The 26,194-nt window shown below is 35.9% G+C and overlaps 3 protein-coding genes across 4 annotated transcripts; 1 reads left to right on the top strand and 2 right to left on the bottom strand.

The window, feature by feature from the left end:
* Positions 1-73: 73 nt before the first annotated feature.
* On the bottom strand, positions 74-4,415 carry LOC130745729 (ACT domain-containing protein ACR11-like). Its single transcript, XM_057598098.1, has 10 exons — positions 4,108-4,415; positions 3,436-3,493; positions 3,176-3,301; positions 2,901-2,995; positions 2,496-2,580; positions 2,332-2,391; positions 1,009-1,064; positions 752-857; positions 534-602; positions 74-360 (listed from the first exon to the last, which is right to left on the bottom strand). Exons 1-10 carry the CDS (start codon positions 4,266-4,268, stop codon positions 298-300), a joined length of 879 nt encoding a protein of 292 aa, XP_057454081.1. The 5' UTR covers positions 4,269-4,415; the 3' UTR covers positions 74-297.
* A 2,717-nt stretch (positions 4,416-7,132) lies between these two features.
* On the top strand, positions 7,133-11,608 carry LOC130745728 (protein LPA3). The gene is made up of 12 exons (XM_057598097.1): positions 7,133-7,507; positions 7,618-7,648; positions 8,360-8,452; positions 8,558-8,620; positions 8,976-9,087; positions 9,292-9,377; positions 9,774-9,832; positions 9,937-10,039; positions 10,121-10,181; positions 10,938-11,020; positions 11,094-11,174; positions 11,282-11,608. Exons 1-12 carry the CDS (start codon positions 7,197-7,199, stop codon positions 11,339-11,341), a joined length of 1,143 nt encoding a protein of 380 aa, XP_057454080.1. The 5' UTR covers positions 7,133-7,196; the 3' UTR covers positions 11,342-11,608.
* Positions 11,609-11,747: 139 nt separating this feature from the next.
* LOC130745727 (putative cyclic nucleotide-gated ion channel 8) lies at positions 11,748-17,540 on the bottom strand. Of its 2 annotated transcripts, none has more exons than XM_057598095.1 (8): positions 17,421-17,540; positions 16,835-16,952; positions 15,973-16,558; positions 15,582-15,794; positions 15,158-15,468; positions 14,961-15,072; positions 14,219-14,455; positions 11,748-12,611 (listed from the first exon to the last, which is right to left on the bottom strand). In XM_057598095.1, exons 2-8 carry the CDS (start codon positions 16,891-16,893, stop codon positions 11,880-11,882), a joined length of 2,250 nt encoding a protein of 749 aa, XP_057454078.1. In that variant the 5' UTR covers positions 16,894-16,952; positions 17,421-17,540; the 3' UTR covers positions 11,748-11,879. The 2 variants fall into 2 exon arrangements, with proteins under 2 accessions (XP_057454078.1, XP_057454079.1); XM_057598096.1 differs by lacking the exon at positions 17,421-17,540 and adding an exon at positions 17,126-17,246.
* Positions 17,541-26,194: the final 8,654 nt, after the last annotated feature.

Raw genomic sequence — 26,194 nt, 5'->3', positions numbered from 1 at the left:
AGATGTGTTATTTTCTATTTTCATACTTCGCGATTCGTAACTAAAAGGGCCTTATGATCTAATATCAGAAGCATTTGAACTTAAAAACAATTTCATATAAGCAATTGACAACAGGAAGTTTACAATCATATCCTCGTTAATTCAATTTTATGATATAATGCATTCCAGTTATCTGTTAACTATATTCCTCATCTATCCTCCGAATGATACAATGAACACAAACATTCTAGAATTCCAATGATATTTATATTTCGAACGAAAATACAATGTCCTGCACTTAGTTGAAAGAGATTTCTCTCAAAAACTAGATTCCTCAGTTGTCGGACGCCTCAAAAAATATCTTAAGCTGTTAGCAAGAACCTGCCAAATGATAAACATGAATTTTAATTAGTTCAGCAACTGAATGTTACTACTGAAAACATGTGAAGTCTACCACCAGATATGCTCAAATTAAACTTCATTAGAACCTACTTGGCTACTTCAATGTATGGGGTAATTTTGATTTCTATCATTCAATAGAAGATTAAAGTTACCTGCTGGAGAGGCTTGATGATTGCTTTACCCTTGTAGCTAACATGGAACTTCGCCTTAGCCAACAGCCCCTAGTTTCAATAACAAAGCTTTTATATCAGACTGGCACACTCCTTTTTCTTTGGGGGGGCTCAATAGTTAAATCGATACATTCATTATGAAAGACGAGATCAGAATTTTATTTTTATTTTGTTTGGGTACAATTTGTATATATACATACCTCAGTATCAAATTCTCCAGATTCGACAGCAATGTCAATGTCAGTAATAATCTTTACAAGATCTACCAGTAATCCAGGCCTATCAGCTGCCTCCACATACAGCAAACTACAAAATGAAAAACAAGTAAGTATAAGTATATTTCCCAGAAGAGCCATACGAGTAGTCTTCTAAGACCTTAAACATTACACGCTTCAGCTAAGCAATTTTTTGTTACAATCAGAATAACTTTGTATTAAGGAAGAACCAAATGTATCACCTTCTATCTGGGCCATCATCAGAAATGCTTATGTGGGTTGCTATGTCCACATCAACCTACCAAAATATAAACCAGTAGTACAGGACCGATAAAATCAGAGACATATAGTTACAAGACAGAAACATGATGTATTTTAATATACTTTATTGAGGTGCATCATGTGGCTATATCAAAGCTTTCTCAATACGTTTCCTACAATTCTTCCTCGAACACGGCTTGATAGGAGAAAAAAGTCATTATTACCTAATACCAATTAGTAGTCCATGAAGTATATATATTTTTTTTTTACAAGATAAGTTCCTTTCTATAATATTTCTCACACTTTTCTTGGAACCCTAATTAAACAAGCTCGTTAGACATAAGTTTGGTGAATGTACTTCAATGTTCTTGTTTTCCCATGCCTTCATGTGGCAGCGTAAAATCAAATAATATTAGGGAAACTGCAATGATTCATATTGCTATAAATACAATATAAAACCACTCATGTGTGTTCACCTAATGGCTTAGGATTTTGGAATAATTGGTTTATAACATGATATTAGAGTCTCTATAAACACAATTGGTCTGGAGTTCAATCATGTCCCCCCCCTCCCCCTCCTCTCCATTTTATTTGATAAACTTCAGTACAAGATAGGAGGACCTCTGCATAGCAACTCTAAAGGGTTCTGCGTGAAGGAGAAATATAATATAAAATCATTGGCGTGTCTTCACCCAAATAGGTTAAGCTTTTTGACTAGTTGGTTCATGACATGTGGTGCAAAGGGGTTAAGATCCCACATCGACTGGCATGTCATGAACCAATCATCCAAAAGACCAAGTTGTTTGGTGAAGACACATAAATGAGTTTATATATTATTTTTAACAGATACTAAACAAGATAGATTTGAATTTATATACAAATCAAATGACTAACACAACACACCTCTAACTCACTAATCAAGTGTGACTATCTAATTTTACCACTGGTCTCCTGTTACCCTTTTGCTTTGTAACCCTCCTATCCTTGAAAAAAAAACCTCAGTATTACAAGTTGCAACCAAGCCCCCCCCCCCCTGTGTACGCAGTACTGAGCTCTCTTTCAAACGAATTATTGCTTTGAACTTTACATATAAAAATGAGGGGGAAAATCCACTTCATATTACTCTCCCAAATCCTCAACCAAACTCCACCTAGCATCCTCTTTTCCAGGTTATGTTAACAAATTGTTGAAAAGTAATGCATATATTAAAATTGGCCCAAGGAGAAACCAAGCATGTTTTAAATCACAGCATGTTTGAGCAAAAAATCCATATTTACAACTGAAAATGAAAAGGCATTCATTACCTGCTCTTTTGGAGGTAGAAGTCCAAAAGCTGCTCCCATTGCTAACAGAGAACTTGATTCCTGGACCACCAGTATAAAAACACTAATTAGCTGAGAAGTGAGAACTACCTATTGGCATTTAATCAAATCACTCCAGTGAAAAGGAGGATATTTGGTAAGCATACCGGGTGATACTGAAGCAGATTATTTATAATTGTCAAACGAATTGCCTCTAACAACTCCGGCTCTTCAACTTTTCTGCCAGTATCACTGAAACAAAGCTCCACCAGCATATCCAATGAGTTAACTAACAAAGCTAGATTTATTGTTTAAAAGGAGAAATTTGACTTTTCAATACATGATTCTAATAATCATCGATAGTAATTGAAAAGCATCTGATTCCAACCATTTATTTTATTTTTATACTTAATTTAACAAAGAGGAGCCGATTCTGCTGAGACTAGAAGAAATTATTCCCAAGGACAAAACAACATAATCATTAGTAACAACCATTCAGCATAAATAGTTAATAATGCAAAACTAACAACAGGACTGTAACATATGCATTAGAACAATCACATAAAACTTACGCTTTTGTGATGGCAAACTTGTTGTGCTTGCCAGAGGAGTCCAAAAAGACATTTGCCTTAACAACATTGAGACCTAAGCTTTTTAATGCGTTCATCTGCATTCAAGGTTGGGAAATTTTTAAATCTTCTTATTCAGATATCTTACCGTGAAATTCAATGATATCCAGCAATAAATTGCTAACCCCATAAATTGTTCACAGAGTATATAAAAATATCACAAAACAAGGCATTAGATAAGCAAGCGCATGCATAGATTTACTCAGAAAATGGCTTACTGTGTCAAGAAGAGCCCCGAGCCTATCACCAAAAGTTATCTCCACCACAGTTGCATCTGGATCAGAGTCTTGGTCAATTATAACTATGGGGGTTGGAATGGTATCAGTCTCACCTTGATTTCCATCCTGTTCTCAACAAAAGGAAATTGAAAGAAAATCTTTAAGTATCAGCGAGAACAGTCAACAAGCATTATAAGAATGTCATATTGGCCATCCACATGCAATTAGAGACAACCATATAAGTTGATCACGCTAAATACCTCCACATCAGCAACAGGTGCTGCTCGAGGGATAAATGTAGTTCCAGAAGATGACAATCTGACAAAAGGGTACATACAATTAACACAGAGAATGGACACATCATTCATCATTCTGGTGCAATCCTAGCTGAACCTTACTCTCAATTTGCAATTGCAAGTTTTAAATGTTTAACAGTCTTCGAAAAAGGGAAAAAGAAGAAGACAAAGAACCCGTTTGGATGCGGATCAAAGAGCACTATTTGGAGATTATCCAATGCTTTTTCTAGTAGATAAATTTCAATAAGTACTCTTTAGTCCGTATCCAAACAGGCTCAAAGACGCAAAAAATGTTTGGGGATACCATAGCTTTATATCAGTGAATTATTCAGCTCACTACCTTAATTAGCCACACCATACATACAGGGTGTTCTACATGCAAACCTGGCAGGGCACTTTACTTGCCAGGATAAATTACACATCCAAGCAAAGGAAGAATCAAATATCAGTGAATGACTTCTACTAGATCAATTTTTTTTGTTTAAATCACAAGTTTTAGGGAGTATTAATGGAATCAAGTAAATTTTAAAATGGAGCATTACAAGTTAAAACAGCAAATGAATCAGAAACATAAAATGAACACAAATTGAACACTAAGAATCACAGGTTTTATTAAACCAACAATTCCAGGACTACCTTCCTTTGTGAATGAGGTGGCATGGCTTAGCAGCAGCAGCAAACCTAGAAGAGGCCTTCAAGATAGGGGCACAGCACAGGGTTTTTTCCAAAGCTTTCAAGCCATTATCAGAAGCACTGAGGTGAGGTCCATGACTCCAAGCAGTCATAGCCACAGCCATTTTTTCAGAGTAATAGCTTCAGAAGATCAAATAAAGACAATGAAAGAGATTTAGAGACAGAGAAAAAGTTGAAATCTTGAAGAAGGTGTTAGAGAGAGGATCTCAAATTTCATGGTTTAGGAATGTGGGTATCTATCCAAAGATTTGATTGAATAACAAACATTATGAATTGAATTAGGCAGAAATATCATTCATTCATTGATACGTTTTTTTTTATTTTAATATTGTTTTTTAAAAAATGGACATTTTTTTAGTTTTTTACTTAAAAAAAAATTACACATTTTGGGAAAAGGGTACAAAGGGGTCAAACAACGTGTATGACACATAATATATTTACCATATTTCAATAAAAGAAAACGTGTATGACACATTTTTTATAAACACTTTTAAACATAATTTATATGAATGTATTATTACCTGTTAATAAGGTAACATGTTTCACGGATTGGTTTTTATTTGTTGTGGATGTTTTGTTGTCCTTGTCCATTTGGAGTTTGGACAAACGTCGTATAAAGTTACACAGTGACATGTTCGGTGGAGATTTGCAGATTTCTGAGAAGCATCTAGTAATTTCGTTTAATTTCAAAAAAATCTAATTTAAAAAAAATCAAGAATTCTAGATATTTCGTAAAATGAATGAATTAAAAATAATACATAATTTAATTAGTATATATATATAAAAAATATAATAAAGTAATAGAATAAAATTTGAGGTTGTGTAAATGACCGGGATGAATTTTGGGTTAAATCAGTCATTGCATAGTTGTTCCAATTATATTGTGACATGTGTTACTTCATAATCCACATCCGTTTTAATTTTTTATTTTCGTAATATATATTTCATTAATCAATTTAATTGCAGAATAACACCTACTAATTTATATATATATAATATTTATATATATATATATATATATATATATATATATATATATAATCCCCTTTGACAGCACCAACAACGATGTAGATCGACGTGGTGCGGTGGTGGATCTCCGGTAGGCAGCTTCTCCAACCAACATGCTGATGTCGTCTGCCTCTTCTTCTTATGTCCTTCTTGAATTGGTTCATTTTACTTCAATTCAATTGTTTACACAGTTTACAAGTTCAATTTTTTTATACTGTTTTTATTTCAGTGGTTGATTGTGTTCATCGAATTTTAAGAATATTATCTGGGTCTGGTTTCTTTTCTGCAATTGTGATGTTGCATTTCTACATTTCTACAATCCGGTTTTTATGACGGCCTTAAGTAGTTTGATGAAATACCTCATTGAAGTGTCTTTATTCAATTACTTAGTATTAAGATTGGTGTCAATCCTAGCTCTAAGTTTCGAGTGGCATGTGACGAGGTAAACAAGTATGGTGGTAGAGCAGCACTTGCTGTTATTCCTAACATATCATGTTTTTTTCATACTTAATTAGTTGGTGTCCTCTGTGACATTGAAGATTGTCAAGATGCCATTGAAGTGTTTTACTATATGTCAATGAAAATGAAGATAAAAATAGTAGCTTCTAAAAGAAACATAAAAATAAGCTCTATAAATAATATATGTTTTTTAAATCAAATTCAACAATAATATATACATACCTCATTTTTAAAACACTTCATTTTCACATATTTTTAATTTTATCTCTCTCATCTTATCATGTATCACATATCATATTTTCTCTCTCTTACTTTTCAATTTCTTCCGATCTCTCTCTTTATTCCACCTCTTTCCACCTCTAAGAGAGGTGTGGAAGAAACATTATTCGAGTACCACTTGGTTCTAATCCACCATCGACACCGCATTTGAAGTATAATTTCATAATTTTTTCTTTGTTAATAAAAGAGAAGAACCATTTTGTTGACATGGCAGTTCCTCGTGCATTCTGCTTCTATATTGATTCTCAATCAATCTTGTTCACCCTTTTTAAGAACTCTTCTTAACACACCCCAAATGCACTAATCAAAGAAGAGCACGCGCATGACTTAATCACAACATGGCTGATTTCAATTTCTTTCAAGGCAGAGCAATTTTGGCTCTGATATTGAAAGCTTTTGAAATTCACGGTCGGACCCAAGCAAGGGTTATGGAGCCCAAAAAAAATTACTAAGTAAAAAAGTGCTCTCATTCATATGATAAATCCAATAGTCTTTTTGTAAATAATACCTCAAATAAAAATCAAAGCCTTACATAAAAAAATCATGTTAAATCAAATTGATTATGACAATATAATAAATAATTTTGCTTCTCAAAAAGCTCGAAAAATAAATTCTCAATAATTTTTTTTTACGTAAAATGTTTTGTAAAGAAATATTTTTTAGGTAAAAAAACATCATTTTAAAATTTATTTTAGGCTTCATTTAGTGTTAAACCGGACTTATATATGTTCCTACAATGAAGTTAGTTTTTTCAAAGTTCAAATCCCAAGTTTTCATTTAAATTTCATTAAAGACAATTTTCAGTTTCAATATCTACTTTCTAATGACCATAAATAAAAGTTAATGACAAAATTTGTCTCAAGTTAGCCTTTTTCTTCCGATACCTGATTTCACTCATTATCAATTGTACGTAGCAATTAATTTCTAGAGTAAGGGAAAAAACTTTTAAAATTTGTATATTAGATAAGGCTGGAAATCTACAAACTTTCACCATAAATATAGTGTTTTTTTTTTTTGGTTACAGGAGGAAAAGTAACTAAAAAACAGAAAAACTAGCTAATTGCATTTAAATACAAACTATCATAAACAAAAGACGGCGGTCTCGCCCAAACTTGAATAAGTAGTGTTATTTACATTTTTTTAAGAAATTATTTTTTAGTGTGTAAAAATGTTAGACAAAAACATTCGAAAAAATTGGTAAAATGACACATCATCATCCTATCCATCCTTCTCTTTGTAGTGCTTGTTGGTGGTGTGAGTGAGACTGTGAGTGCCACAGAAACACGATGGTGTTGTCCATGGCCATTTCATCTCTACCTCACAACTCCACCTTTCTCCACCCACTCGCGCAGTTTCACTCTCCATCTCCATCTTCCTCTCAAACTCTCAGAAACCTCCCATTCAGACTCACAACCAGAATCCAAAGCGTTGGTGTTGGAAGAGAAGCTGCATCCTCACAACCAGGGTCAGGTCCTGATCCCAAGGCCGGTGTTTCCCTTTACAAACCCAAATCCTATGAAGTTCTCGTCACTGATGCTGCCAAGTCCCTCGCTCTTGCTCTTCAAGATGGAACACTTCGCCTCGAGATTGATTTCCCGTATATACTACTCACTCGCTCTCAATTCATGTGGAATAGCTAGGATTTAGTTGTAGCTTTCATGGGGTGCCATTCTTTTACTGATTTTGTTCCCTTGGTTTTGTCTTTAGGCCTTTGCCCAGTAGCATATCTTCATATAAGGTACTATTCTTTGATCTCAAGTTACTAATTATTGTCAATTTTGCTCATTCATTGCATGTAGGCTTGTTTCCAGAGAGTGTGCTTGTTAGAGAAATAATATAAAATCATTCATGTGGCACTTACCTAACAATTTAAGCTTTTGGGATAATTGGTTGCATGACATGGTATCAGAAAATCTATGACCATGCAGTTCAGAGTTCGATCCTTGCCGCCCCCAATTCTTCAAATAATATAAAATCATTCATGTGGACTTATCCAACAACTTAAGCTTTTGGGATAATTGGTTGCTTGGCAGTACTAACTACTAATTCCCAAGTTAATAGGCTCACATTTTCAAATGATTGACAATCTGGTCGCGCTAACTACTAATTTCCAAGTTAGTAGGCTAAATTTAACATTTTCAAATGATTGATAATCTGGTCGCGCGTGGTGTTAGTATTGACAGACAGTGCCTTGCCTTGGTCATGGATCATAACAAATTTTCATTTTAGCTCTTTATACCTCAGTTCATCTTCTGCTGTTTTTTTTTATTAGCAGTATGTTTCAACATATTCGTATGTTTAGTTGTTTTTTATGTCCGAACTATATACTAGGCTAACTTTGATTTCTTGTTTCAACAAACTGTTCTATTCCATAGTTACTTGACCTTTGTGAGGCATGCTTGTTTGAATATATAGCACATAATTTTCTCAAATTCCTAAATATTTCAAGGGGTCTTCAGATGATTTCATTGATGCCAACATTCAACTTGCCCTGGCTGTTGTAAGAAAGCTCCAGGAGAAAAAGGAAACCAGAGCTTGCATAGTAAGAAGGCACATTCTTGTTTCCTTCCAAAGCAAGGACTTCTTTTCATGTACAATTTTTTCTCTCTTTCAGAGAAGATATGATTACATTTGTGCCTTATTGTAGGTATTCCCTGATAAGCCGGAAAAGCGCCGAGCCTCTGAGTTGTTCAAAGCAGCTATGGATTCGGTTATGAAAAATAACTCATTATGAATTTATCCCCCATTTGTTTCAACTTTTTACATGAAAACATCACTTAATTTTGAAAAAAAATCTTTAATTTTTTTAGTGTTTATTTAAGCTTTTAAGAAAGATCTGAATTTGAGAAAAAATAGCTTCTGCTTAATGTAATCTCTGGAAAATAAATTATATTTTCACGTAATCCTAAAATCACTTTTTTTTAAAACCTTAAACAAATTTATGACTTCTTTTAAAATTATGCCAGCAAATGATCACATCATTGGTAAATTTTGAAGTAGTTAAACTATTTATTTTCATGCTCTATTGGCATTAATTTTGAAGTGCATTTTTGTTTGGCTTCCAGATAGATGGCATTACCATAGGTTCCTTAGATGATGTCCCAGGAGGACCAATGACTTCATTTTTCAGATCTGTTAGGAGCACCCTTGACTTTGACTTTGAAGATGAGAATGAAGGTTAGTTCTGGGGAAAAAATGGCATTAGCGTAGCCATCTAAGTAATATCTTTTTTTCTACTTGGTAGTTACCATGTTCGAAACTTATGGATGGCTATTCATTACATTATTCTTGAGATATATATTGGTTAAGCAGTGTTGCTTTGTAAAACATGTGAACGATGAAATAATAATATTTTGACCATCTCGTTTCTTGTAAATGCAGGCCGTTGGCAGTCTAGTGAGCCTCCATCTCTCTATATATTCATTAATTGCAGTACACGAGAACTTGGTTATATAGAGAAGTATGTGGTATGGTGTCTTTGCCATTAGAACCTTTGATGTGCTTATAAAACTTCATTCCAATCTTGGCTATCTTGGTCAGAATTGTTTATTTTTTGTTCATTGGTGATGAATTATGTGCAATAATATATTATGGCTTGAGTTATTTCATTTGATTTTGGTTCAGCATATCTGCAACATATAGAGTTTAGTTTGGAAGTTTATCCCTCATAGTAGAAAGGTCTTTGATGGTTAAACTTGACCATGGCTCTTGTTTTGATGGCCATTGTTGGCAAAATGTGTGATAGATTCTTAATACCGATAAACAACTATCTGTGATCGAGTAGGATTTATTATGTACACTGACTTCACCTAGCTGTTTTAGTTTGATGCATATCTTCCATTGTTGCTGCTTGAATCTTGCAGGAAAAATTTGCTCCGTCAACACCAGCACTTCTATTCAATCTTGAACTAGATACATTGCGGTATACATTTTACTCTTTTTGTTTTTGAGTATTCATGCATGCCTAAATCATTAACTACTTTATACACTGGTTACGTTTGAAGAGAATGATTATTGAATTTACAGTGCGGATTTAGGCCTTCTAGGCTTCCCACCCAAAGATTTGCATTACCGCTTTCTTTCTCAATTCACTCCTGTGTTCTACATTCGGATAAGAGATTATTCAAAGGTACTTCTTCTTTATTAAATGTTATCTGGATTATAATTTCTCAATAATAGGCATTGACTGTTATATTTTTCTGTTTTTAAGACAGTTGCAATAGCGCCTTATATTGTCAACTACAGTGGAGCTGTGTTTCGTCAGTACCCTGGTACAGCTATATATTCATACGTGTATCTGAATATGCGTGTGCGTGTAGACACAATCACACCCCATATATCTCTATTTTTTCTATCTATTAATATTTGGTCACATATTATTAAAATTGATTATTAAGGTTATTAATTAGTTAATTTCTAAAACGAGAATGGATGCAAAGATGAGAAAGTTGTGGAGAAGTATGATAAACTACTGCATTTTATACCAGTTTTTTAATATTAATATCAACCCTTACAAGAATGACCATATTTCCAGTTTTTCTAGCAAGTAGCAACATTAGATGATTTTTGATAAAAAGAAGAATGTGATTACATACTTCCCTTTGGAGCCGGGGACAACTTTTCTTATAATAAACCAACTAATTATTTATGGAAGTTGGAGTATGGCCATATTGTTCCTCTTACTTCTCATCAGTCTTTAAATGTCCACACTATTGCTGTGGCCAACTCCATTGAGTTGATTGCTGAATGATCAAAATCTAGCTTTGTGGTCTACTGACTTTTTTGGAACATATTATATGGTTATTAAAGGTGGGATATCCATATCCACAAAAAAAAAACAGGGTTATCTAATAACAATTTAAAAAAGCCAGGATATCCATTCATACAATGGAGCTGGCACAAAGCATATTTAGCCAGCAGTTGATACCAGATATCCTGTAATTTGTATTTGGTTTTCATATGACTAGTATACCTTTATTTGCAAACGATATGGGTAATGCACTAAATTTTCTTCCAAAACTGTTCAGGTCCTTGGCAGGTGATGCTTAAACAAGCAGATGGCTCTTTTGCTTGCATAGCAGAGAGTGCAACCCGCTTCACCCTTGGTGAAGTAAATTCATAAACTTCACCTCATTTGCTTATTAACTGGAAATACTTTCATATTAATCTGTTGACTTATCTAGGCCAAAGAAGAATTGTTAAGAGTCCTGGGACTTCAAGAAGAAGAGGGAAGCTCTCTACAATTTCTTCGAAGAGGCTACAAGGTTTTCTCTCAGTTAGCTTAAGTTTCTGTTAATTTGCCTACTTGTTTCTTGGGCATTGAGTCTTCAAATTCTTTATAAATCTGTTGCATTATCGTGTAATATTGCAGGCAAGCACGTGGTGGGAAGAGGATTCTGATTTGGAATTATCTTCTGCATGGCGGAATTGAGTAGTACACTGAAGAGTATAGGTTGTGTCTTTTACAGCATCCTCATGTGGTGGTCATTGAATGCTTGCATACAGTAAAGGAAGGCATTTCCCACTGAACCACCCAATTTTTATTTTATGTTATTTTAATATTCCTTAATGTAATATTTTCGCCTTCTTTCTTCCCCTTTCAGTTTGAATGGATGTGATCCATTTTGACAAAGAAATATGAGGACTTAGTAAACTCAATTTGTACATCAGCTTGGAATGCAGCATATTATTTGTTTAATGAATCTTCTATACAGTTTGTATATTGTTTACAAATAGCATATGTTATGTCATGCTCATCAGTAAATATTTTGAACAATATAGACATAACATGACAGCTGTTATAGCAAGCCTCTTGAAGTGCTAGCAACTATATCTAAAATCAAATGTCCATGGAAATTCAATAGACCTAAAATCATGTAATAGGTCACCTAAACCAAAATTTGTGTCGCCCCATTCAAGGCAACACATTTTTTCAGCTCATATTTTGATTGAAAACAGAGCGTGATCACTCACTCTTTATCAAGAGCACTGAAATCAGGCTCTTGGGGCTTTTGGATTTTCATCAGGTTCATGGAACTTGAAGAACGAAGCCTATGACCACGAAGCGCATTAGAAGCAAAGCGAGAAGCATAGATGGTTGAGTGAAGTCCAAGCCTGGATGATGAACCTTCACCACGCGGCGAGACCAAGGCCCTTGCAGAATCGTCACTTCCTTCATAATCATCAGACTCATACAATTCCTCTTCCTCCTTCCGGCGTTGTTCTAAGATTTTCCTCCTGGAATGTCGTCTCCACGCAGCTTGAATGTAGATTGCAGCCCATGTCCTCCACTGCTGCGAGTAGAATCGGAAGGTGTGCTGAACCTGTCTGCTGTGGATATGCCTGAACTGGGAAGCAACAAACTTCAACTCCTCTGCCTCCAAAGCAAATGCCTCCACCTCATTTATGGCTTTCACTGTCCTTGTAGATGATGGCAAGTTAGCAGCAGATTTTGGGTCCAGTGCCCATGTTAGCAGCTCTTCGCCACAGAAGTCACCTTCCTTCAAAAGTCCTCTGTTGAAAAATCCACTTCTTCCACCATCTGTGGTCACACTCTCTAGATGACCACGAATGATGAACAACATCTCATTAACTGGATCCCCTTCTCTAACTATGTAAGTTCCCTCTGTATATAAACTTGGTTTCAATCGCTCACATATAGCATCAAGCAACCTTTCGTCCATGTTCGCAAAGAGAGGAACCTGAACAGTATTGTTCAAAAAAGCTACTTAGAAAATGAAGAATTCTGTATAAAACTGTCATGAACCAACTATTGTAAAAGGTTAAAGTGTTGGTGAAGACACGTGAATAGTTTTTATATTATATTTCTAATAGGCTTAATCCAATTTTTGGTCCCTATCCTTTGTCATAAATATGGCTTTAGTCCCTCGTCGGAGTAAAGGTGGGGACTGGTCCCCAGTTTTTGGCAAAATAGTTGGCTTTGGTCCTTCCGACCGGTTGGGTCAACGCCGGAGCTCTGCCAGCTGACGTGGCCCTTGCCACGTCAATTAATGAGCCACGCTGGATTTTTTTTCTTTTTTCATTAAAATTCTAAAAATAAAAAACCATAATTAAAAGTTAAAACCCTTAAATCTCTTCTTCGTAATTAATCCTTCACCTAATTAAATCATTCATTTATTTAAAATAAAATAAATCAAAGTAGTAATGAATTTTCAATTTTGCTGCATCGTTGTCCCCAATTCCCCCTTTTCCATTTCCTTCCCTTCATAGCAACGCCAACCACCGTCGCCATTATTGGTGGTTTCACTCAACGAGCAACCCTTAATTCATTCATTCATTGATTATCATTCCCTTTCTTCTTCGATCTGCTTCCATTCCCTTTCTTCTCCACCCACAAACCCATTTTCTCTTCAACACCCAGACCTCTTCTCTTCTCCACCCACAAAACCCATTTTCTCCAAACTCATCACCGTCATCCTCTTCTCGTCGTCTATCAGGGTCTCTCCGAACCCAAAAAACCCCCCAAGTCTTCGATCAACTCTCTGCCACCACCACACCAAGATCTATGTCCAGAGTTTTGGGTTTGGTTTCTGAGTTTCCTGGCTTCATTCAATGGTTTTTGGGTTCAATTGCTTTTGATTGCTAGGGAGAGATGTTATGTGTTTAAGTCATGAGGATCTCTGTTTTTGGGTTCAATTGCTTTGATTTAGTGTCGTAACATGATGATGGGTTGTAGACCAGATCTGGGTTTTTCTTTGCAAGTATGGGTTCGGTTTTTTTTATGATGATGATGGATTGAAGATGATGTTGATAATGATGAAGAAAATGCAATGAATGAAGATGATGTTGTTAGCTAATTTAATTATTAATTAGTGTGTCTTAAATTTATTTTAATTTAATGAAAAAAGAAAAAAAATCCAGCGAGACTCATTAATTGACATGTCAAGGGCCACATCAGCTGGCGAAGCTCCGGCGTTGACTCAACCGGTCAGAAGGACCAAAGCCAACTATTTTGCAAAAAACTGAGGACCAATCCCCACCTTTGCTCCGGCGAGGGACTAAAGCCATATTTATGACAAAGGATAAGGACCAAAAACTGGATTAAGCCTTTCTAATATATATACTCACACAAGCGCCCATCGGGCTTGAAGCACTTTTTATTACATAATGAAGCGACAAGAATCAAACTCTAGACTACTTAATCATAGAGGTTTTGATACCATGTTTTGAACTATCTTATTGTAAATGCTTAAACTATTCGTGAAACATATGAATGATGCTGTATTATATTTCTAACTGTAACAATGAGGCACCTAAAAAAGCACATGTCAGTGTTTTCAGTACTCACCCTTCTGACCAAATTCAAACAAAGATGACGTTTGATATCTCTCCTGAGATCTTTTGGAAGACTCTGAACCAAGCTCTCTTCATCTACACCTCGGGTGTTCAGCCACTTGTATTGGTCGTAGCGTCTGACTCTTTCCCTTAGCTCTTGAGGAAGCAAGCGGTGATGCATCCACTGCTCAGAGTCACGTCTTTTGATCCTCATTTCCTCAAGACGAACTGACATTGATTGAAGGTAGGTCTGTCAAATTGCATGATAACACAGAGATTAGAACTAGTGCAGATTTGTTTTAGTCCTCTCCTTTTACTGTCATGGAACTTGATAGTTCTAGCTTAAAGGCTATGCCATGTTAAAGCATCAGGATAGTTTGATTTTGGCCCATCCCTTACAAGCTTAAATGTAAATGGTTTAAGACTTTAAGTGTATAAACCCATAAACTGCATTTCTAATGGAAGAGAGGCAGAGACAGAAGTTGGTGGTAATTGTGGGTGATCAAGTGCTGTAAATTAGTTCATTCATTTGAGTTGGAACCAAGGTAGATAACACTAATGCACGTATGGTTGCAGAAGATCATGTTATTAAGTCTTCATAAATTGCCTTATTATCATCGCTCTGGATGATAATTGTATTCAAACACTCATTTTATAATAATGATGATTGGCTTTTTAAGGATTGTATTAATCAAGTTACCAATAATCATCCTTAACTAATGAACATCTATAGTGACTGTAAACTTTTTGTTTACCTGCATGTTTCCAATCAGAAGAGCAAAAAGGACGAGCCCCATGATAGCTATTACTATGGAAAACATAACCTCTCCAGGGTAGGTACTTGTTAGAAGCCCCTGACCAAGTGTGCTGTGAAACACAAAACAGAAGGTGCTTAGGCTTGTAAAAGTTGGGAACATATAGCAATTTTTAAAGAATTAGACAAGGAATGTACCTCAAATTTTGAAGGCCCCACCATAAACAGTAGCAGAATTTTGGAAAGACTTCTATGGAAGCAACAATACCAGACTGTATAGCTTGAGAGAAGATTCCATAATTAAATGCTGATGAGTCGTCCTCAACAAAACATTTACTTCTAAGAACATTCTCGCTGATATTTCTCCAACTTTCATAACCTGTCATGTGCTTACTTGTACTCCCACAATACAAGAAATGTGTGTTGCAGCCTTCAACTTCTTTGCAGGCATTCTTCCAGCATGTGTCGTTCCTTTCTATAGCTAGTAAGTACCACACAGAACCCGTTATCTGTGTAATTACATGATATAGTTACAAGAATAAACTCATTACTTTATATATCAGAAAATTCCTTCATATTTAGCAGCAAATAACTAAAAAGGGATCTTATTAGAAGCACTTACATGGCTAGCAAGCATATACCAGATCAAATAGTATATGGCGCCGAGCAATGCATTTTCAGAAAAAACACCAGCTGTCTTTTTAACTTCAGAAGCTAATGGTATAAAGCGTAGAAATCTTGGGAAATATTGCAGGATGACAATCCTCAAGAGTGCTGTTTTTGTGGCCAATACCTCCACACGTCTTGCTTGGTTAAGATATTTTAACACTATAATCTGTAACAAACATGAAGATAATATAACAGATAGAAGAGCCATTCTATTAACCTTTGTTTATCATGCCAACATAATAAACCTTTCATGAAAACAAGTTACATATTTCATTCACTTTTCAATGAAAGAAAGAAAGGATGAAACATTATGTAACAGAGTGGTCATGGATAGTTTCTCAAACCTGTGGCATAGGCAGAATAGAAATGAAGTCAACAATGAAGTAACGTTGCAAATATCTCTTGCCAATCTGTGTACGATCTATGACAAGTTCACCTCGTCCAAATACCCGAGATGAAGGCGCGATGTAAGCAGTGTGGAATTGAAAAACTATGCGGAGACCATAAATGACATCACAAATTGTTCTCAAAATTGCGGCAAACTTTGCTAGCTTGTTATCTATGGCGAGGCAAAATGATTTGTGGTTGAAATAAGGGATGTAGAAGAAGAAGGGATCACAAGCTACAGACAAAATGCATAGAATCTCGAAAAACTTGTTCCAATACAGAAGGATCTTATCTTGAGGGTCAAATACTTTTTTCTCTGAGACTTTAAGATCTTCTGGGAACACTGACCAGGCGACCCCACTTCTGATTGTTCTTCCAAATGTTTTTAGTCCATCTGATCCCCTCTTCACTCCTAGTCTAAAGGATTTTGATGTATTTTTTCTCTCACGATGAGGACGCCAAGATTCGAAATTAAATCCAAAGTTCTTCATCCCACCAGGAGAACTAGTTGACATAGATAAATTGGAATCCAGATCATCCAACCTGCATCATCCACTGTATGTCAGATTAATAGACACTTGTGTTAACAACTTTGCACCTTAAACTAAAAATGGAATGTGACAAGAAAATGGTAGCAAAATCAAAGTTTAGCTAAGAGATCTTAAAGCAACCAAGTTATGAAATCAGTATAAGGGGCTTTGACATTGCAGATAGCTTCAAAATTGAAATCTATAAACTGACTCTAGATATGAACTTTTGAAAATATTACATTTAAACACAAATGAAGTAGTAAAATAATTATGTTTTTGTATTCTATACCTTACAAACTTCTCCTTCTGGCCTCCAATATACTGTGACTTGTAACCAGAGTCAAACATATTGAACAAATAACATAGAGCCAGCCAGGAACAGGAATACAGATCTGTCTAGCAGTTTCCTGTGATACAAAAAAGTATATATAGCATTCAATTTCATACAATGAAGACAAACACAACGATGTCCGGAATTTTCTTTTGTACTAAAATATGAAATTCAAAGAAATTGAATGAAAAAAAGGAAAAAAATGTGATAAAACAATCGTTACAGAATAAAGGGAAAAACACAATGTACCATGATGAGTCACACATAAGGAAACCTTACAAGTTCCAATAATATCTCTCTTTTAAGGTTTGAACATGGTTTAACATTCTGACTTGTTATAAGACATTATCTATGATATTTTGTTGATAATGTCTTTCAGCAATCCCATTTCCAAATCCAAATTAACAGAGAAACAATCGTTTTCAGGGTTGTTGATTTCTAACAACTCATCCCACTTCTCATTTTCCATAATTAGAGGGGGGAAATTGAAAGATGACAGAATGGATAAAAAAAATTCCTCTAAAATCAACAGAAACGAACTTACAGTGATAATGCTTTAAGGCCTTGAGAAAATGGTACATTGATGTTTGGAGAGGAATAACAGCTTATGAATGAAGAGAGAAAAAGAGATTGCTAGAATGAGAAACCTTGTCTTGTTGGTTAGAGATTTGTTTTCGAGTAGATTTAGGAAGTTTCGACCGTTATGGCAGTTACATGTGTCCCCCGACACATGCGCGCTATACTTTGCATTTTTCTTCATACACGACTCAGGCTGCTTTTGTTGGGAATTTATTTTATAAAAAAAAAAACAGTAAACCTTTTCTTTTTGTGGAAAAAGGACGAGACATGCTAATTGGTTCCTCATACTTGTGAGAGATATTTTCAAAATATATAAAATTGGAAATATGCATTCTATTATGAGTTATAATATTAGTGTTCAAAGTTATAGCAACATGTTGATTGTGGTATAATGGATTTGTCACTAACAGTTGTGACATTTTATGGACATTAATATTATATAACGGTTTTCTGGAAGTTGTTCCTCAAAGAGATATGTCTCTTCACCAAGGGATGTTAGTATCTCTATATAAAGAGATATTTGGGCAGAAAACTTGGACATAACATATGCACGAAATTGGTCTTCATTTTGGCCAATTTCTCTTCCATTTACTTCATACTAAATCACCCTCCACTTCACTAATGCATGAGTGAAGTGTGGGAATCATACTTCTGTAAACTATTATCAAAGATACGTTTGGTGTGTTAGTGCAAACCACATCAAGGAATTCAAAGTATCCTGAAGGGAATTCGCCGGTTTTCTCATTTGCATCCAATACATATTAATTGGTGGGGGCGAATTGAACCTAAAGGTTAGTGCTTACGCACGCTTTGAATCTTCAAGTGCTTCCGTCATCAAGATCTTCATCAATCCAAGAGTTGCAGCATATCCCCAACAGATTATTTCCTAACAATCTTTAGGTTCAATTCTTCGTAATCAATGGATGCATCACTCAAAGTTATGGGGTCTAATTTTTTGAAATTGGACAAATTTGATGGAGGCAATTTCAACCGATGACAGAAGAAGATGCAATTCCTTCTTACAACCTTGAAAGTGGTGTATGTTCTGAACACCACAAGATCATTAGAGAAGGAAAATGAAACCATGATTGAAACAAGAGGAAGATCAAATGGGATCATTTACACTTATGAGTAGAGGTTAGTACCCCACAACCATTCGTATTGTGTGAAGACTATGAATTCTTAAGATCTGATACATCTTCTACATGCTTTAATATGATTAAATTTACATGTGGTGGCAAAGCATGAGTTAGAGAATTTGTAGTTTTTCTTTAATGGTGATTTGATCCATGAATGATGTCTTAAAATTATTCTTGATGTTTTTGAGAACTTAATTATTAATTTTCCGCTGCATGAATATGATGTCAAAATGAATGGTTGAGATTATGTGATTGCAACAATCTAAATTATTGTTGTTCATGTTTGAATGTCTTGAGTTTCATTTATTATGCAAGTAATAATGCATGTATCATGTTTTTAAAATTAGAGTTAAGTGTTTGTATCATGAGAATCCTTATTTATGATTTCCGCTTCATAAGGATGATAAATGATGATCATATATTCATATATAATTTTATGATTTATGTGACTTCCGTCATTGTTTGTTATGTGGAAATGGAAAACGAACTGTTACGTTTAAGATAGTTATAATTGCTATTGTTGACAATGTATGAACGTTGGCAAGAATGGTCTTTCTCTGCTGGAAGTTGTGTGGGTTCGATTCTACTAGACACCGGTTTTCATTTTTTGTGAAATTCAAAATTTAAAAATGAAATCGTGTGATTTCAATGGGATTCGAACAGAGGACGTGATGTTCCATGTGTATTAACAAACCACACAACCAGCTATAAGGTTTTGTCAAGTCTTTGATATTAAATGTTAATATCATTATTGTTTTTGAAACGAATTTGTATGTCTTATCATTTTCATATATATTATACTATGGTGAAACTAAAATAAATGTGTTTCACTTGTATTATGTGAAATTAATGAATTATCAAAATAATTTTTATCACCATGAAACTTTCATTAAATGTTAGAAAGTGATAGAGGAGGAAAGTTTTATTACCATGATTATTTACACAAAAGGAAGGTATTGATTATTTTGATACCTATGCACCTGTAGCAAGAATTGCAACAATTAGAGTGTTGTTGGCATTAGCTTCTCTTTATAAGTTTGCCCATCAAATGGTTGTTAAGACTGCTTTCCTAAATGGAGAGTTGGATGAGGAGGTGTATATGAAACAACCTGAAGGGTTTGTTATCAAAGGCCAAGTACATAAAGTGTGTAAATTGACTAAGTCGTTATATGAGTTAAAACAAACACCCAAAAAATGGCACCAAAAGTTTGATCAAGTTGTGCTTGCTCATGAATATAAAATAAATGAGTTTGACAAATGTGTTTATAGTAAAGACCATTGACATGCTGTTAATAGAGTATTGAAATACTTGAAAGGGGCAATTAATTATAATTTGACCTATAATGGTTATCCTTCAGTTTTGGAAGGATATACAGATGTCAGTTGGGTAACTTATGTAGAAGATCATGCTTCCACTAGTGGATGGATCTTCAACCTTGGTGGAGGTGCAGTTTCTTGGGGTTAAAAGAAACAAACTTGCATTGCCTACTCCACCATGGCTGCAGAATTTATTGTTCTTGCTGCATGTAGTAAAGAGACTGTATGACTAAGAAATTTATTGTATGAGATACTTATTTGGCCAAAACTAATGAGACAAGTATCCATACATTGTGATAGTCAGTGCACACTATCAAAAGCATACATCCAAGTATATAATGGAAAATCCAGACATATTGGTTTAAGACATAGCTATGTGAAGGATTTAATTACAAATGGAGTAATCTCCATAGTGTTCGTAAGAACTGAGAAAGAATCTTGCAGATCCTTTGACGAAAGGTCTGACAAAGGAAATGATGTTGAAGACATCATTGGGGATGAGTCTCAAGCCCATATCGAATTGATCACCAATAGTGGAAACTCAACTCACACTTAAGTAAAATTAAGTCTTGAGTTCAATGGTGAAAGTACACTATAAGAGTGATTGCAAGTACTTAATTATCGATACATCCCAAGGAATAGAAGTACTTGGACCATAAGAATAAAGTGGTAGGATGAAGGTTTCTTCTTAATGGACATATAACATATATTTGTTGGAATGCATAATTATGGGTGCATTTCTGATATAGTCTACCTATATGAAAATGAAGTGGGGCCGCTTCATAGAGTTAAAGGGCTTGACTCTTAAATTCTCATGAAAAGGATATGTGACACAAGGCCTTATTGAAAGTGTCAAATTTAAATTCTTTTGATAATACCGAGATTTCATGTGTAAGTTATGCACACTTGTTCCATTGAATAGTTGGTTCAAAGCTTGTCTACCAATTTCTATTCGGGATAAGTGGAACCCATTTCTTACTAAGTAATGGTTCAAATCATAAGATACCATTATCTGAAACCATGATATTTCCAGAAATATAAATTTAGTTATATTTTGTAAATGGTGGGGGATTGTCATAGATATTTCCAAAATATATAAAATTGGAAATATGCATTCTATTATGAGTTATAATATTAGTGTTCAAAGTTATAGCAACATGTTGATTGTGGTATAATGGATTTGTCACTAACAGTTGTGACATTTTATGGACATTAATATTATATAACGGTTTTCTGGAAGTTGTTCCTCAAAGAGATATGTCTCTTCACCAAGGGATGTTAGTATCTCTATATAAAGAGATATTTGGGCAGAAAACTTAGACATAACATATGCACGAAATTGGTCTTCATTTTGGCCAATTTCTCTTCCATTTACTTCATACTAAATCATCCTCCACTTCACTAATGCATGAGTGAAGTGTGGGAATCATACTTCTGTAAACTATTATCAAAGATACGCTTGGTGTGTTAGTGCAAACCACATCAAGGAATTCAAAGTATCCTGAAGGGAATTCGCCGGTTTTCTCATTTGCATCCAATACATATTGTAATTCAGGTTCCCTCTGATACGATTGTCCTACACGATGCTGGGACAAGGGGTTCGACAATCGCTTAACAATAAACAAAACTTAACAACAAAACAATAACACTCAGAAGTTGTTAACCCAGTTCAGTGAAAACTTTCACCTACGTCTGGAGGGTTTGCACCCAAAGAAAGGAAATTCACTATCTCAAGATTCAGGAATTACAGACACTCATGAACACCTCAGTTCATAGTTCACTTCCTAATCTACCCAGTGTATTTCTACTTAGAATCTCAACCTAAGTATGAGAGCCCCTCTCACTTTCTCTCAATCACTGCCACAGTGATTGGTAAACACAATGAACAATCAGAGTTTGAATGTAATCAAACAACACAGAACCCTTCTTTGCTTTATAGAATCAGTGAGCAAAGAGGATTCACAAATAACAAAGAACGAAGCACACTAACAAATCCTAAAACACACGATCTCTCTCTATCAGCTTCGGTAGACTTCACGTTTTAGGTCTTCATCCTTTTATAGACTTCAGCAGCGGTAGCATGGGCTTTAGGGTTAGCACGGGCTGAAGAAACAGATTCCAATAACAGCAATTTGAAAACGCAATCTTGATAGATTCGGTTTCTTACTGCACAAGTAAAGATAGAAATCAATCTTTTAACAAAGATTGTTTCAACAAATAACAACCCAACAACTAAAACCCTTCTGAGATAGTTACTTGCTCCTCAAGTAACTCAAAACATATCTTCAACAAATCTTCAGAAGGCCCATAACAGAAACACAAGCTGAGGACTGATGTCCTAGCCTCACGAGGTCAGATGCCACGACATCTGCTTCGACAATCAGTTGTTTTGACAAAATGCAAGGTAACATGTTCCAACAATCTCCCCCTTTGTCAAATTTTGTCTAAAACAACTCACAATCAGAGAGGATAAAAAACTAGAGAGACAATTCTCCCCCTTAGTCAGAGCTCCCCCTCAAACTGATGCAACTACACAACCAACTACCATACTTCAGAAGACATAGTCGGAACAACCACTTAGCAGCACAAACACAAAACCAAAGGTACAATCAGCCTTAGCACATGATGACACCAAAATAGATTAGCTTGAACATCATCGTATCAGAAATACTACCATCTGAAGCTGGCAGCACATACCCAGAAGTACAGCTAACAGAAATACTGCTCATCAGAAGCACCGTCAGAAATACCGCTCATCAGAAGTAACATTTCAGAAAACAAACATAGCCATCGTCTTGAACTTGTCTTCAGACCAGAGCTAACACTTTCAGAACACACATAGCACAGTAGAAACAGAAGCAACTTCACCTAACTTCTGAGAACATGAACATCTGAACCAAAACAAACTTCTGGAGGGTTGTAATCTGCGAACATCTGAACAGAACCAACTTCCACTAACTTCTGAACATAAACAACTTCTGAACCACAAACTTCTGAACATAAACAACTTCTGAACCACAAACTTCTGAAAATAAACAACTTCTGAACCACAAACTTCTGAAAATAAACAACTTCTGAACCACAAACTTCTGAACATAAACAACTTCCGAACCACAAACTTCTGAAAATAAACAACTTCTGAACCACAAACTTCTGAAAATAAACAACTTCTGAAAACACTGTTCACACACTTCTGAAACTTCAAAAACAGCTGAAAACATCTGTCACTTAAACATCTGAACAAAACACATGCATACTAGCAACTATGCATACTAGCAACTACTCCCCCTTTTTAGCACAAATTTGCAAAGGGTGCACGAATACAGCAGAAACAAAACAAACTAGTCTTCAGAACTGGAGTCCTTTCCTGCACTACACTCTTCAGATCCTTCCTCCTCTTCATTACTCACATTCGGAGCAGCAGCACGGTGTTCACCATCTTGACGTTCTTCTTCCTGTAGCTTGAGTAGCAACGCATCAACTCTGAGCTTCCTGGCAGTGCTCACCCTGATTGTCTCCTGCAAGGCCTTGGAAACCTTCAGTAATTCAGCAATGATGGCCTTAGCGTCAGATTCAGTCACAGGAGGAGCAGATGTCCTGCTGGTTGGTAAGGCAATGTCTAGAACATGTGACTCCATAAACAAACGGTGATCCAAAGTGATTGGAACTCCACGAGACATAGCCACATCATCTGCCCTCAGAATCTGAGGATGTTGCTTTAAGATTATCTCAGTAAGAAGTGAAGGAAATGAAACAGGCAGCTTCACAGCACAAGTATCAGCATGCTTCAATGTCTGCTCAAACACAAAAGTTCCAAAGTCAAAAGCCATAGACTTGCCAATCCTATAGATCAATTTGGCAAGCGTTGCAGAAACACCAGAAGTATGTTGAGTAGGAACCCAATTCACAGCACCAATCCGGTTAAGAATAGCATACTTCACACTCAGATTTCCAGTAGACAACAACTTTTTGCTGGGCCACTTCTTCATATGACCGGCAGTAAGCTCCTTGGCAACATCATCCATGGACACTTCTTCATCAACAAATTCAATAGCACTCCGTCCAAGTGCTTGATTGATCACAGCAGGGGAAAACAATACACATTCAGCCCGTACATAGACTTTTCTGAACTCTGCACTATCAGGAAGTCCCACATCAACAGAGAGATTCACCAGGAACTCTCTCACAAGCTTCTCATAGCACCTTCCAACATTCTGAATAGTCTTCATCAGACCTGCTTTCTCAATAAGTGCAATAACATCTCTGCATTCAAGAACATCAGAACCAACATCCCTTTCCTTGGCCATTCTTCTCTTGCAAACAAACTTCCACTTCTGAACATTCTCTTATAAGTGAAAGGACACTCTATCAATAGGGACAGCAGGAACATTCTGAGAAACACGCTTACCAGAAAACTTCTTTTTATCAGAAGATCGAATGTCCTGAACACCGACTTCAACATCTGACTCAGAGTCTTCAACTTCAACTGGAATCTTCCTCTGCTTCTTCTCAGTGGGAGCCTTTGCTTCCTTTTGCTTCCCCTTACTCTTCACATTGGCCTGTCTGGATTTCTTTGATGGAGTAGGTGTGATCTCAGGAGAAGAAATCCTTCTTTTCTTCTTCATTCTCGCAGCAACACTATCAGCAAAAGTCTCAGTCAGAGGAACATCATCAGAAGCATCATCAGAGATGTTCTGAACAGAGGCTGGATTAGCATCCTTCGACGAGGATGAAACAGAGATATTAGGCGTGGTAGCATCGCCTGAATTTTCATGAGAAGTGGAATCCTTTCCAGGAGTTTCTTGAGCAGAACTTCCCTTAGACCCAGTTGTCTCAACATCAGCCACAACATCAGGCACAACATCAGGAGGCGATTTCACTGGAGAATCTTCATCATTGATTTCTTCTTCGTCAGGAACATCCTCAAGGATAGGAACATTCGGAGCTTTGCTATTCTTGACCTGTGATTTGTAGACCTTACACGTTGGGTTTCTTGATCGCATCTTCTTGGAGGCTTTCTTGGACACAGAAGACGGTTGAGAAGGATCACTCTTCAAACCCATACACTTGACTCCTTTAGCAGTTCTTTCAATCTTGGCCTTGACAGATTCCTTCTTTCCTGAACTTTGAGACATGACGAATCGAGAGGAAATACAAGCAAAGTACAGAACAATGAAACATATTTGCAAATCAGAGATGATGAGTCTTGAAGAAGATAGATGCACAAGCGGTTGAGAGAACACAATTTGCCCGTTGGAGGTAGTTATAGGAAATGTGAACCATGAAGTAACTTTCTCTCTGCTGATGTCACAACGGCTGTTAATGATGACCAAGAATAAACTAGCCGTTGACACACTAGGGCACGCTAATTGCTATGCATCAGAAAGACAAATCCCTAGACTTCCTCTTAATTTTTCAAAAGTGATAGCATCAAGGGGTTTTGTGAAAATATCAGCCAACTGCTTGTCAGTTGTCACATGCTCCAAGTTGACAATTTTATCCTCCACCAAGTCTCTAATGAAATGATGTCTAATATCAATATGCTTGGTCCTGCTATGCTGTATGGGATTCTTGGAAATATTGATTGCACTGAGATTGTCGCAGTACAATGTCATGACATCCTGTTCAACATCATACTCTTTCAACATTTGCTTCATCCACATGAGTTGAGTACAACTACTTCCGGCTGCAATATACTCTGCTTCAGCTGTAGACAATGAGACACAGTTCTGCTTCTTGCTAAACCATGAAATCAAATTATTCCCTAGGAAGAAACATCCACCAGATGTGCTCTTTCTATCATCTGCACTACCGGCCCAATCTGCATCACAGAAACCAACTAAAGAAGAATTTGTATCATGAGTATAGAGAATACCATAGTCACTCGTGCCATTGATGTACTTGATAATTCTCTTGACTTGTAGCAGATGACTAGCCTTAGGAGCTGCTTGAAATCTTGCACATACACCAACTGCAAAGGTGATATCTGGTCTGCTAGCAGTGAGATACAACAAGCTTCCAATCATGCTTCTATAGAGACTTTGATCAACATCTTCTCCTTGCTCATCTTTGGACATCTTGATGTGTGTAGCAGAAGGAGTTCTCTTGTGACCAGCCTTTTCAAGACCAAATTTCTTGACTAGGCCTTTAGCATACTTACTCTGAGATATGAACATAGAATCCTCCATTTGTTTGACTTGTAGTCCTAGAAAATAGTTCAATTCACCAACTAGGCTCATCTCAAATTCAGATTTCATTTGTCGGACGAAATGCTCCACCATTG

The sequence above is a fragment of the Lotus japonicus genome, chromosome 3, assembly GCF_012489685.1.
Source record: "Lotus japonicus ecotype B-129 chromosome 3, LjGifu_v1.2".
In the NCBI taxonomy this organism is placed as follows: Eukaryota; Viridiplantae; Streptophyta; class Magnoliopsida; order Fabales; family Fabaceae; genus Lotus; species Lotus japonicus.
Note: the sequence above shows the minus strand (reverse complement) of the source record. Positions and strands in the feature narration are given on the sequence as shown.

What these genes read in the sequence shown, in the direction of transcription:
- LOC130745727 (XM_057598095.1), bottom strand. Translation starts at nt 16,893, where the DNA reads ATGTTTGACTCTGGTTACAAGTCACAGTATATTGGAGGCCAGAAGGAG. An exon ending in GGTATATGCTTGCTAGCCAT is followed by an intron (nt 15,469 to 15,581) that starts GTAAGTGCTTCT and finishes GTAATTACACAG; the next exon opens with ATAACGGGTTCTGTGTGGTA. An exon ending in TTCTGATTGGAAACATGCAG is followed by an intron (nt 14,456 to 14,960) that starts GTAAACAAAAAG and finishes GCAATTTGACAG; the next exon opens with ACCTACCTTCAATCAATGTC.
- LOC130745729 (XM_057598098.1), bottom strand. Translation starts at nt 4,268, where the DNA reads ATGGCTGTGGCTATGACTGCTTGGAGTCATGGACCTCACCTCAGTGCT. An exon ending in CACCTGTTGCTGATGTGGAG is followed by an intron (nt 3,302 to 3,435) that starts GTATTTAGCGTG and finishes TGTTGAGAACAG; the next exon opens with GATGGAAATCAAGGTGAGAC. An exon ending in GATGATGGCCCAGATAGAAG is followed by an intron (nt 858 to 1,008) that starts GTGATACATTTG and finishes TTCATTTTGTAG; the next exon opens with TTTGCTGTATGTGGAGGCAG.
- LOC130745728 (XM_057598097.1), top strand. Translation starts at nt 7,197, where the DNA reads ATGGTGTTGTCCATGGCCATTTCATCTCTACCTCACAACTCCACCTTT. An exon ending in CGCCTCGAGATTGATTTCCC is followed by an intron (nt 7,508 to 7,617) that starts GTATATACTACT and finishes TTTTGTCTTTAG; the next exon opens with GCCTTTGCCCAGTAGCATAT. An exon ending in TGTGTTTCGTCAGTACCCTG is followed by an intron (nt 10,182 to 10,937) that starts GTACAGCTATAT and finishes AAAACTGTTCAG; the next exon opens with GTCCTTGGCAGGTGATGCTT.